Below are 13,024 nucleotides of genomic sequence, written 5' to 3' on the forward strand. Positions count from 1 at the left end.
AATGTTGAAGGTAATTTCAGGTCCTGCGTATCTCTGAAGTACCACATGTAGGTTCATTCGTTTTGTCTTTCTGATGAATTAAAGTCAGATTTGTTCTTTCTTTTTTTAAAAGATTATATTTATTTATTCATGAGACACAACGGAGAGAGGCAGAGACATAGGCAGAGGGAGAAGCAGGCTCCATGCAGGGAGCCCAATCGGAACTGGATCCCAGGATGCAGGGATCATGACTTTAGTGAAAGACGCTCAACCACTGAGCCACCCAGGTGCCCCGGCTTTCTACTTTTCCAACTCAGGTGTCCTCAGATTTGTTCTTCTTGAACACACAGATCATTGGGTTTCTGTACTCACAACCTTCTGCAGAGGGCTCACAAATTGTAGGGAGATGCAGAGGAAAGCCTTCTAAAAGCTCTGCTGCCCTTATGGGCAAACCTGTTTTCTTCTCTGGTCCTCAGTTGCTTCCTCTGTAAAATAAATAAGTTGAATTGGATGGCTTCAAAGATCCACCTTTGCTCTGCAGAGGTCTCTAAAACAGTCTTAAGTGGGGTTTTCAGACGTGGCAGGGCTCAGTCCTCAGGATTCTCCAGTGGATCTTGGCATGAGCACTGCACAGTGTTTTAGAGGTGAGAGAGACATGATAGGTTATCTGGCCCCACCAATAAATTTTATAGACGAGAAACTGATGTCTGGCCATCCTCTTCAATGTAGCCAGCATCCCGAGGCTAATCAGCCGATGCTCTGACAGTCTCGCAGTAATCACGGGGGCTTTGGAGAGTTGGATTATTATTATTAAAATGTAATATGGGTTTTTAAATATCAAAGAGGTGACAGTTTCTAGATCTTTCATTTCTGAGTCTGTTGCCAGCCTTACTAGCTATCGCAGATGGGCACCTGAGAAAAAAAATTCACTGGTGCTAAACACTTCAGTATATCAAAAACATTCACAGGGGTTTGCTTCAAAACAGTATGTTCTTGCCATATTATTAGAAACTTCTAGCACCCAAGTCCAAAGGTGATGTCATTTTGTGGAGTCTTCTTCAGTTTCACACTGACTTAAGACTTCCTGCTGCTCTCTGTAAGGCGGGATTGTTCCACTCTGCACTACTATTTTTGGGCCAGATAGTTTTTTTGTTGTGAGAACAGGGGGCTGTCATGCACATTGTCAGGTTTTTAGCAGCATCCTTGTTCTTCACCTCCTCTCTGCCAGTAGCACCCACCTCCTGCCACCTCCCACCCCGAGATGTTGGGATAACCACTGCAGTAGGGTAAGCAGTGGGAAAGGAAATCCCAGTGGCCCTGGGGAAAACATAGTGAGGTTTAGAGATTCATGCCTTTGTATGAGCGTGGCCTCTCTGGATTTATGACTAGTTATAAAGCATTTAATTACCTGAGTGCCATGCCTTCTATCTAAGGCAATCTTTTACATAAATGAAACTGAAAAAGAAGAATTTCATTTCAGTTGACAATTTCATATACAAAAGGAATTTGTATAAATCAATTTACAAGGAATTTACAAAATCAATCTCTAGAACTGAAAATTCTCAAAATGTATTTTATGTAGAATTACCGCTTTAAATAACCAACATTTAAGATACCACTGAATCCCTCCTCCCTTTGCATTTTGGTACCTTGAAACTGGCCTGATCACTTTTAACCACACACATGTACTAGTACCCGCGAAGGCCTTTCTTGTCACATTTCAGCCCAGAGCAAAATTTTATAGACAGGTTATCAACTCCGTGAACAATGGAGTTTACAATAAAAATGCTAATAAAGCTCTAAGAGAGAGTGCCTTGGAGACCTACTTTCTGTATTTTCTTTGAAAAATGACAGGCAATTTATGTGCATGATTTCCTCGGGACAGATTTCGGCTAGTTCCAATGAAGACATGTACCTTACAATGTATGGCCAGCACTTTTTTATAAGTCAGGACCCAATGAAACCTTTTAGGTAGGGAGCCTATTGCTCTTTGGCCGAATATGAAAATGTAATCATTATTGCTAGAAACCTACAAATCGGCTAGGAATTTGTGAAAGAGGAAGTAATCCTATTTTTCTGGAATGTTAACAAGCTTAATCCTTGATGTGTTGGGCAGCTTCTCCTGGACCCGAAATGGGACTCATTTTGACATAGATAAGGACCCTCTTGTCACCATGAAGCCTGGCTCAGGAACCCTCACAATCAACATCATGAGTGAAGGGAAAGCCGAGACTTACGAAGGGGTCTATCAGTGCACAGCCAGGAACGAACGTGGAGCAGCAATTTCTAATAACATTGTTGTCCGTCCATCCAGTAAGTGGGATTTGTCCACCAAACAGGACCCTATTTCAAGGCTGGCTCTGAGACTCAGCATCTGTTACCTCCAGATACCATCCAGATACTCTTACAAGAAAGCAATGCTGTTGATTCAACTACTCTCGCTTTGTTTTGCCTGAAAATTATTCCTTTCCACTGCCCCCTGAGTTCCTCCGTCCAATGCTTTGCCAACCCAGTGTCTTTTATGCAAACCGAGAATAAAACACCAGTAGGAAGAAAAGTGTTTCTTCCCCCGAATTGATCAAATTATTAATTTCTCACATATCTTATGTATGAAGCGAACTTCCAAACGACTGTCAGAAATAAATTCAGTGTAGGAAATGGACCATGGATAATTAACATTTTTGTTTCAGAGTTTTACTGGAAGCAGAGTGGCCTCATTACCTTGATATTATTGTGGCTCCTTCGGCAGTAGTTGCTACTCATGACCTCTCAACAAACTTGTGTTTAAAGAACACGTATTTAAAGAACAGTAACCATTTGCAGTTCTGGTCGTTTTGAAACTTGTTATTACCTGTGTTCATTATTAGGGAAAAAAATTACAAACAACAAAAACGCAACTGAAAAATTTACTCATGAACCTTTCCACTCAAGCAAGTAACCGCCGTTCTTTCTGTGTTTTCTAGGCAGGTAATGCATGGATGTGTTCCAGCCAAGCTCATTCTGAAGTACTATTTTATAACCTTTTCTGACTTATCTACATATCATGTATATTCTCATATCAATCTTATACTTACTTAATAGCTAATAGCATAGAGGTGCACAGTTATTTGTTTAAACAAATCTTTTGACACTCAGTGTTTTCCATTCTTCTGTGAAAAACATACTTGTAGTGAAATTATGTATCTTCTTTTTTAAAAAATATTTTTAAATTTATTTATGAGAGACACAGAGAGAGAGGCAGACACATAGGCAGAGGGAGAAGCAGGCTCCCTGTGAGGAGCCTGATGTGGGACTCAATCCCAGAACCCTGGGATCACAACCTGGAGTCGAAGGCAGAGGCTCAACCACTGAGCCAACCAGGTGCCCCGAAATTATGTATCTTTTTAATGATTTATCTAATAATACAGATTTTTAGACCTGGCATTGCCAAGTCAGCATTCATATACTATTGATGGCAGTTAATGAAAATTACAATTTTTTTACTTTGGATTTAAGAATTATTTTCTCCCACGATAAAAAAAAAATTATTTTCTTGTTATCTTAATGTACATGAATTCTGAGTTACTGTTACCCCAAAAGTTTATTTGGTCCTTTTAGTGCTCTTTCTACTTTTCAATGCAGAAATAACTTAGAAGTTCTTATTTTATATCATAGGGTCACCATTGTGGACCAAAGAGAAACTTGAGCCAATAACACTTCGAAATGGCCAGTCTCTGATCCTTCCCTGTAGACCCCCACTCGGATTACCACCACCTATAATATTCTGGATGGATAATTGTAAGTTTTAAAAATACAAACTTTCTTTCTTCAAGATTCTTAGGATGATTTGCTGTCACAATGAACTGTTAACTCTTGTGATTCCTAAAATGCTTATAAAATGTTTCAGAGATGCTCAAAGAAAATAAAAGCTCGTTGAAATAAATGACATGTCAGGAAATAAGCAACATGATTTTCCTGAGCACCTACTGTGTACCAGGCACCGCTCAAAATAAGCCAGATTTCCTATTTCCACCAAGCTCATATTCTATGCAGTGGGAATAGTTAGAGGTGGAGATGGAAGCAGAAATAAATGCACTTATAATGTAGGTGTCAGTTGGCAATATATGCCATGAAGAAAAATAAGCAGTTTTGAGCAGAGACTTAAAGGAATGAGAGAGCAAGACAGGCCCCTAAATGTCCAGGTGGACGGAAACAGGCAGGCCCCAGGCAGGAGCATCCTGGTGCCTGTAAAAGCCCCAGAGGGCACTGTGGCCAGACCAAGGTAGCCCAGAGGGAGGGAGACAGACACGGTTAGAGAAGTCCAAGGCTCAGTACAAAGTGCTTTGGCTTTTGCTCTGAATTAAGTAGGGAGACACCGAAGGAGTGACTGCACCTGAACCTAACGGCATAGCAGTAGCATCCCTTCATTTCCTGTGTGGCTTCCAGAGGGGACAACAGCAGGGTAGGGATGTCTGCCAGGAGGCCACAGCTGAAATCCAGGCAGGAGCTAACGGAGACATGGACTCGGGTCAGGGCCATCAAGTGGAGAACAAATGGTCCGCTTCTGGATATGTTTTGGATGTAGAGCCTCCAGGATATATTAGGATCAGGCTGGGGGCACGAGAGGAAACGACCAAAGATGAAGATAGAGTTGAACACTGAGCAGCTGGCGACATGGAATCACCATCTCCTTGAACAGCAGAAGCCCATGGATGGGGGTGGGGCAGGGAATCAAGCTATTTGGGATGTGTTATATTTTTTCATTTAGGTTATTTTTTTTTAATCTCCAACAACAGCTAATATTTATTGGGTGTTTATTAAGTGTCAGTTCCTTTGCTGAGAACTTTACATGGGTTATTGCATCAATATTTTTATGACAACTCTATGGGGCATGTCTGATTATTCATCTCCTTTTTATTTTTTTACATTATTTTTTATTAAAGTATGATAATGTCCTGTTAGTTGCAGGTATATATCATAGTGATTTCATATTTTTGCACGTTACGAAATGATCCCTGCAATAAGTCTCATTACTATCTGTCACTATACAGAGTTATTACAATATGACTTCTTCCCTACGCTGTACATTATGTCCCATGACTTACTCATTTTATTACTGGAAGTTGGTGTTCGTTAATCACATTCGCTTATTTCTTTTTTTTTTTTTTTTTTTTTTTACATTCGCCTATTTGCCCACCCCCCAGCCCCTCCTCAGTTCTGGTAACCAAGAGTTTCTTTCCCACATCTGTGAGTGTCTTTTGTTTTGTTTTTTTAGATACTACATATAAGTGAAATCATATGGTATTTGTCTTTCACTGTCTAACTTATTTCGCTTAGTGTAATACTCTCTAGGTCCATCCATATAATCACAAGTGGCAAAATTTCATTCTTTTTAATGTTGAATGGTATTCCATTGTATATATGCCACTTCTTTATCCATTCATCTGTGGATGGACACTTGGGTTGCTTCCATATTTAGCTATCGTGAATAGTGCTGCAATAATGTGTCTCTTCAAATTGGTATTTTCATTTTCTTTGGATAAGTACACAGAAGGTGGAATTGCTGGATTGTAGGGTAGCTCTATTGTTAACTTTCTGAGGAACTGCTGTACTGGCCACACTAGCTAGCCTTCCCGCCAGCCGTGCACAAGCATCCCTTTGCTCCACATCCTCACCAACACTTGTTATTAGGTTTTTTATGATAATAGTTATTCTGACAGATATGAGGTAATTCTGCTTTTTAGATGAGGAAACTGAGGCACAAATGAAGTCATCCATTAGGTTATTTCACATCTGTTTACCGCAGTCTTATTCTTAAGGGTCCTTCTTGATTGCTGCCTCACCTCCCTGCCCAAACCTCCTGTGCTAATAGCCTAGCATGTTACCTTAGAGGTAGCACAGGGTTCTGCTTGGAGACCAAGAAAGCAGGGTTTTGGAGGTGCGAGGTCCATTGGACAGCCATGAGGAGGTGCCTAGCAGGAGTTGGAAGGCAGATACAGGGTTCTGGTAAGCAATGCTGGAAAAGTAGTGCAGAGGGGCTCCTAGAGCCAGGGGCTGGGTGAGAGAACTGGAGGAGAAGGGGTACGGAGACCAGGAGCCCCTCAGGGGAACTTAAGGAGAAACCAGCAAAGCAGATGAGAAGGAGCAATCACAGAAGAAGAAAAGAACAGAGAGAGCAGTGTCCTTGGGATAAGGTGAAGCAAAGTGTCAAGAAGACAGAACAATCAACAGTTTCAAAAGATCAGATAACTTGTTATCTGACTGAAAAACAACTATTCAACGTGGCAACATGGAGATCACTGTTGACCTTGAGAAGAGTCCTTTAGGTGGAACGGTGGGAATGAATGCAAAATATTTGTAGGGAATACAGTCTATTTTCAGGGCCATGATTTCCTCTGAATTCACACTGTTCACATTTCTAAAGAGAAAATAAGCTAAATTCTAAATTTAGAATATTTGATTTCCAATCGTGACTCTTCCATAAAAATACTCAGGGAAAGTATCCCAAAGAAGTGAAAAATAAATACATAAGTGAAGAAATGAGCAAACATATTTTCCTGTTACTGCATCACAGCTTTGGAACAGATTTTGAAAGAATACATAACAAATCAGATTCAAACAAGAGGTGTATGGGGTCGAGAATAACAGTATCCAAATGTCACCACTCAAATGAGGCCCAGTGTTCGGTCCTTGGTTCTAATTCAGAAACGATAGCCTTTTTTCACTTAATAAATAGAAGAATACATGTAAAGATTTAGGTTCATCTAAATATGTAGCTTTGTTTTCCATGTGGTACTCCTTAGCTGTGTCATTTACCTACATTTTAGGCTGTTGGCAAAGGATCTGGACCTTTCCAAGGAAATTGCATCTGGAATACGAGAAAGAATTCAGATTTGTGTAGCATTCTGTCTTGCAAGATGACATTACCAAGTTTTTCCTATCTGCCTCCTTTTTTTTTCTAAGTGTAAGGCAAAGGAACTTTGGGAAAGTCATAGGAAAGTCCTACCATCCTCTTGAAGTCCCATTCCCTTTCACTTGACCTACCAACACCCATCAAAAATAAAATACCAAGAATCAGAAGAGAATAAATGTACGCTTATCTTTAACTCTTTGTGTTCATTAAATAAGTGTACATTATTTTCCTGAGTTGGTTTTTCTTTTTCTTTTCTTTTCTTTTTTTTCCTTTTTTTTTTTTTTTTTTTTTTTTGAGGGAAAGCACAAGCAGGGGTGTGGAGGGGCAAAGGAAGAGGGAGCAAGAATCCTAAGCAGGTTCCACACCCAGCATGGAGCCCCACACGGGGCTTGGTCTCACAACCCCAAAATCATGACCTGAGCTGAAATTGAAAGCCAGACACTTAACTGCTTAGCTACCCTGGTGCCCCTCCTGAGTTATTTTTAAAACAACTCTTTCCCTAGGCATTCATGGCTTATAATCATGAATTTACAACCACCAGCTAAATCTCCAACTTGACTGAGAACTTGGCTAACAGGGCCTACCTGCATTCTTTCAAGCTCCGAATGCACATTTTCCCGCCCCCAAGGAGCTGCGGTCTTTCTCTCCCAATTTTGCATGTCATGTAATGTTAGATAGGGCACCTTTTGTAGGAGGAGCATACTGCATGGCTCAGACCAGAGAATCCTCCAGAAGACAGAACACCTAGCCCCAAGGCTACTGGAAGGTGCAGGTTTCCTGGTTCTCTCACTTCAGAGGCACAGAACTCTCAGTTAGGGCTCCGGGAGCTGAGCCAGAAGCTTCAACACACACATTAGCCCTCCAAGTGTAAGTTCATGTGTAGATCAGCGGCCCTACCTCCCCGCGTCCTTCATCCTTCAGTACCTGAGGCTGGACAGTTCCCTAAATGGACCTGAGGGGAGGTAGCTGTGAAGCTGGAAGGTCAGAGTGCCGACTTGATTTCATTGAATCACGGAGCCCCTTGCAGGGGCCTGGTGCCATTAAGGGCTACAGCAGACCATCTCTGTCCTCCCAGAACCAAAATTCTAGTGCATAAAGACAGGCAACAAAGCACACGTGGGACAAGTAAAAATATGTCATAGGTTAGAAGGAAAGAAAAAAGTCATGGAGGGGAGGAGGCTAGGCTGGGCGGGCCTCTGAAGGGCTCATCTGCAGCATTACATCATTGCCACACGCTCTTGTGGATTGTCCTGTGTGCTATCCGATGCCTCCAAGGGCTTGCGGGGGAGGGAGCCTGGGGAGCCTGGGGTGCCTCGCATGGGCCTTAGCTCGCATTTAGGTGCTCTCACAGTTTTTGGTGTCTGACCAAGCATGTGGAGGCTACCCAAGTTAACTTTCTTACAAGCTTTTTATTTTTTTATGTTTTTTAAAGATTTTATTTATTTATTCATGAGAAACTGAGAGAGAGAGAGAGAGAGGCAGAGACACAGGCAGAGGGAGAAGCAGGCTCCATGCAGGGTCTCCAGGATCACGCCCTGGGCTGAAGGCAGCACTAAACTGCTGAGCCACCTGGGCTACCCTCTTACAAGCTTTTTAAATGCGTTTTCTAAGATACATGTGTCTATGGGTTTGACAGCTCTATACATAACTGTTAAATATTGGGAAAAGTCGCGCACACTGTTTCATAAAGCGTTTTTTTTTGGTTCACACTTGCTTAATACAGCACTTGACTGTGCAACTCTAATCTCATCTCTGCCCCCACTCCAGAGAAATGAGGGTCTGGCAGGCACAGTTGGAGTTTGCATGTGTCATGCTGTTGTTTCAACAGTTACTTGCGTTTACTGGAAGAGCTTTGGGAGGCTGGGGGGGAGATTCCAGTGAAGTTCACAAAACTATTAGTAGATACATTTATCTTGGTCATTGGGAAAGTGGCCACTTTGTGATGGAATCATCTGGATGTCTCTCTGCCTTTCTCCAGCCTTTCAGAGACTTCCACAAAGTGAGAGGGTTTCTCAGGGTCTGAACGGAGACCTTTACTTCTCCAACGTTCTTCCGGAGGACACCCGTGAAGACTATATCTGTTACGCCAGATTTAATCACACTCAGACCATACAGCAGAAGCAACCTATCTCTGTGAAGGTGATTTCAGGTAAGATCTCAGCCTCCTGACTCTCGCCCTTTCAGTGATGTTTACAAGCTTGCATAAAATATATTAACTAGTAAACACTATGACTTTGAGGCAAACAGGTTCATTGATCAGGAAACTACGTGTGAGTAGTTATTGGCATGTTGGCAGGTAAAGAGCACACATAACCTGAATGCTGTATTTGACATTCTTTGCTGATGTGATATTACCATTGCTGTTTAAATGATAACTTTCTGAGTCTCCTTGGTATCCAGAGCATTTACATATGCTTTACGCCCCGCCATGCCTGTAACTGCAGGCCTGAAGCTTCAGCTGTTTCTATATTACCAGCTGGGGTCGCTGAGTGAAGTAATCAGTCACGTACAAAGTTAAAGTCTGTGTTTCTTGGTAGGGGTGGCACTTGGTCAGCATAGCTGTATATATGTTTGCTTTTGTTGCCCGATACTTTTTTTGTAGTACCTTCTCCCCTGCTTTTTTGCATTCTTCATAATATTCTGTTTATTTCAGTGGATGAATTGAATGACACTATAGCTGCTAATTTGAGTGACACTGAGTTTTATAGTGGTGAGTTTCGGTGACTGCAACCGCTACTTCTCTCCTTCATCATAGAATTTAGTTCACTAACTTCACCTCCATAGCTATTAAACCTAATTTTTTCATGAAAGTCCTGGTTCCATGTTTAATACCACTAGAACAACTGCGTGTTTCCTACGAAATTTAGCTCTAAGCTTACATCATGTCACTAAAACATTTTCCACGTTGTATGTATAATAATGAAAATTATTATCACTGTTTTCATGTAAAGCACCATTTCACGTGATTTGGGGAAAAAACTCTTTCGTGTATGTTCAGAATTATATTTTTCTTTCTTTTTTCGTCTTGTTCACAAACTTTTCCCATTAACCAAATAAGGGTGCATTAGCCTGCTGGAATACTAACTTGTCAGTCTGTTAGTAACCTTTAGCAACTAACAATAAGTGGCTTTTGATAGTAGATCATCACATTTCCCATCTGTTCTCACATGACATCGTCAATGTCATATAACCAGCAATAGTATTTCTCTTAGTTTTGTTTAAAACTAAGCCACTATCTTCAGTGGAAATAATCTTTTTTTATAATAGAGCATTTAAAAATGCTTTATTCTTAAAAAAAAAAAAAAGAATTTGATTTCCTTAAGGGAAGTGTGACTCTCAAGTATAGAGTCTATCGATGAAGATTGTGGTTTCTGGATATGGGGTTCCTCTTAATGATCTCTAAGGCAGAATTTCTGCTATATTCATTTTTTACCTTTGAGATATAAAGCAAAAAACATTAAACTGCTATCAATGACCAGAGTAGGCATGCCACAACTCCTGCCTTACTATTTTATTTTATTTATTTATTTATTTTATTTTATTTTGTTTTGTTTTGTTTTATTTTGTTTTGTTTTATTTTAATATACTCCTGAAAAAGATGGGCCTCAAAACCATTCCCAAAGTGATTTCAGAGAGATAAGATTTCTTCCACAATTTCTAAAGTCTTAGGAAAATTCTCATTTCTCTCAAGTAATACCTTCCCTGGTATACAGTTTTCTCTTCTGAGAAATGAGAATAATTCATATATTACCTCTTCACTCAGTTTCCGTGAACATCAAATAGGTAATGCATTTAAGTGTTGAAACTGTAAAGAGCTATGGAACCTTAAGGTGGTATAATTCCTATGTTACGTTTTTTTCTGAGAGGCCATCAGAAGATAAGGCCACATTTAAGCAAGGTTTCCATAAAATGGAAGATGGCCAATGTAGGGGCTCCCTGAGATCTCTGACTTGAGGCCTTTTTTATTTTTTCATTGAGGAAACCAACTTAAATTTATTTAACATTCATTATTCTTATTCATATTCATTATCTAACATTCATAATTCTTATTCAAATTCTTAAATTTATGGCACATAATTTGCCAGACCTCTGTCAGTAACTTTCTGGTTTGGTTTTCCATAAATCTTGCACTTTGAGGATCTTGATATTTAGACATCCACCACAGATTCACCTTCATGATTAATCAGTGGAAGTGACCATAATGTTGTCCCTCATGTAAACCAAACTACCTCTCCCATAGTCACAGCTTTTAGAAAAACCTAACATCTTCCACAATATAGTTAATTTTCTCTTTGACCCCAGCACTAATTTTAAGGGCTGGAGGGTCTGATAACATGACTTTCGATGTCCACATTTGGAAAATTTGCCAACCCGCCAAAAATTCATAAAAATGTAACCCAAATTAAAGGAATGCAGAAGAATAAAATGGTCCTTTGTATTAGTGCTTACAGAACCCACATCATTTCTGTTCCCAGCTGAGTGAGCAATGTTTGTAAGGCAGAGAGTGTGGATGTGTAATTTAACAAATTTCACAGCGTTAAGTGGTTTGAAAAAGGGATTAGATTTTTAGGCAGTGAACTGTGTTTCTAGAAATACATATTCATAACTTTTAATCCATTTGATTTTATTATTTGCAGCTAAATCAAATAGAGAGAGGCCACCAACCTTTTTAACTCCAGAAGGCAATGCCAGTCACAAGGAAGAATTGAGAGGGAATGTCCTTTCGCTAGAATGCATTGCAGAGGGGCTGTGAGTTCATGCTTTCTTTTCTCTTTTTTTAAGATTGTATTTATTTATTTGAGCAAGAGCAAGAGGGAGCATAAGCATGGTCGGGGTGGGGGTGAGCCAAGGGGGAAGGGGCAAAGGGAAATGCAGACTCCTCACTGAGCAGGGAGCCTGACTCAGAGCTCCATCCCAGGAACCTGGGATTTATGACCTGAGCCAAAGGCAGACTCTTAACCCACTGAGCCACCCACGTGCCCCTATGCTTTCTATCTTGATGTACATTTCTTACAAAAACCTAGTGGATTGGTAGAGAGGCCTTGATATCAAAGCAAGATCACTGTCTTAATACTAATTCCCTCAAGCATCAAGAAAAATTTGATACTTGTTTTCAGAATAAGCCGCATGAATCTCCTATTATTGAAATATTCTCTTAATGTAATAGCGTTCCTTTTGAAATAAGTATCAGTAATCACCGCATGGTTGCTCTGATTGTAATTAGGGTGTATTATTTCGCTACTATCAGGTAGCAGCCTCAAAACTTAGCAGCTTAAAAACAATAGCTATTCATCATTAATCATTTGTCCACAAATCTCGGGGCAATTGCCACCGTGGGCTACCTCGGGATGTTTCAGGTTGAGCCTGCTCGTGCACCTGCTAGGCAGCTCAGCTCTGGACTCACAATTCTGGGGGTCTGCTGGCTGCAAGCAAGGCAGCTCTTGGCCTTAAGTTTCTCCTGTCCCTCTAGCAGTCTAGCCCTGGCTTATTCTAACAACAGAAGCACACATGCCCTCCTCGGGCCTAGCCTCAGAACGGGCACAATGTCCCTCCTACTACTTCCTGTTGGCAAGTCATAAGCCTGGCTTCTCTGCAGATCCCTCATCTGTGCACACCTCAAAGCTGACGCTGCCCTCAGAAGTTATGTGCCCTTGACCAGGGCTACAGGAAGGCCTCAGCTCCGATACAAGAACAACTGTTATGTTAGGTGTGCATCAGAGGCAAGTTTCTGCATAGCTCCCTCTTAAGCCTGGCACAGAGCAAGTACTGTTGATATGGGCACATTTGCTGGACACACTGAATGGAATCTCAGAAATATTGTGATCCCATGTTCCGATCTGTGCTGTCCTTGACTTGGTAACGCAGCGGGATGGCTTCACTGCAGGAGACGACACATGGAGACCTCTGCTGGTCATGTCAGGAAATCACAGTACACGCCACTCAGTTCTTCAAGTAACTGAAAACTAGCAGCAACCCCCCCTCCTTAAAGATAGATTATATATCTTTCCCACCAGAATTTAAAAACAAAACAAAATACCCCAAACCCTTGCAATTTTCATCATGATGGTATTAGAAAGTGGTCTAATCTACCAACCTCCAACCTTTTGGGAGTAGAGATACCCATTCTCACGATTTTGTGATTCTTCTTCCCAC

At 40.9% G+C, this 13,024-nt stretch overlaps 1 protein-coding gene across 1 annotated transcript in view; it reads left to right on the forward strand.

The window, feature by feature from the left end:
* NRCAM (neuronal cell adhesion molecule) overlaps positions 1–13,024 on the forward strand; it is a 275,473-nt gene that overhangs the window by 204,222 nt on the left and 58,227 nt on the right. Inside the window, 5 exon segments of the mRNA XM_038562686.1 lie at positions 2,096–2,292; positions 3,634–3,756; positions 8,850–9,020; positions 9,525–9,581; positions 11,509–11,620. Of these exon segments, the coding sequence (XP_038418614.1) occupies positions 2,096–2,292; positions 3,634–3,756; positions 8,850–9,020; positions 9,525–9,581; positions 11,509–11,620 (660 nt within the window).

Source organism: Canis lupus, chromosome 18 (genome assembly GCF_011100685.1).
Source record: "Canis lupus familiaris isolate Mischka breed German Shepherd chromosome 18, alternate assembly UU_Cfam_GSD_1.0, whole genome shotgun sequence".
NCBI lineage: Eukaryota > Metazoa > Chordata > Mammalia > Carnivora > Canidae > Canis > Canis lupus.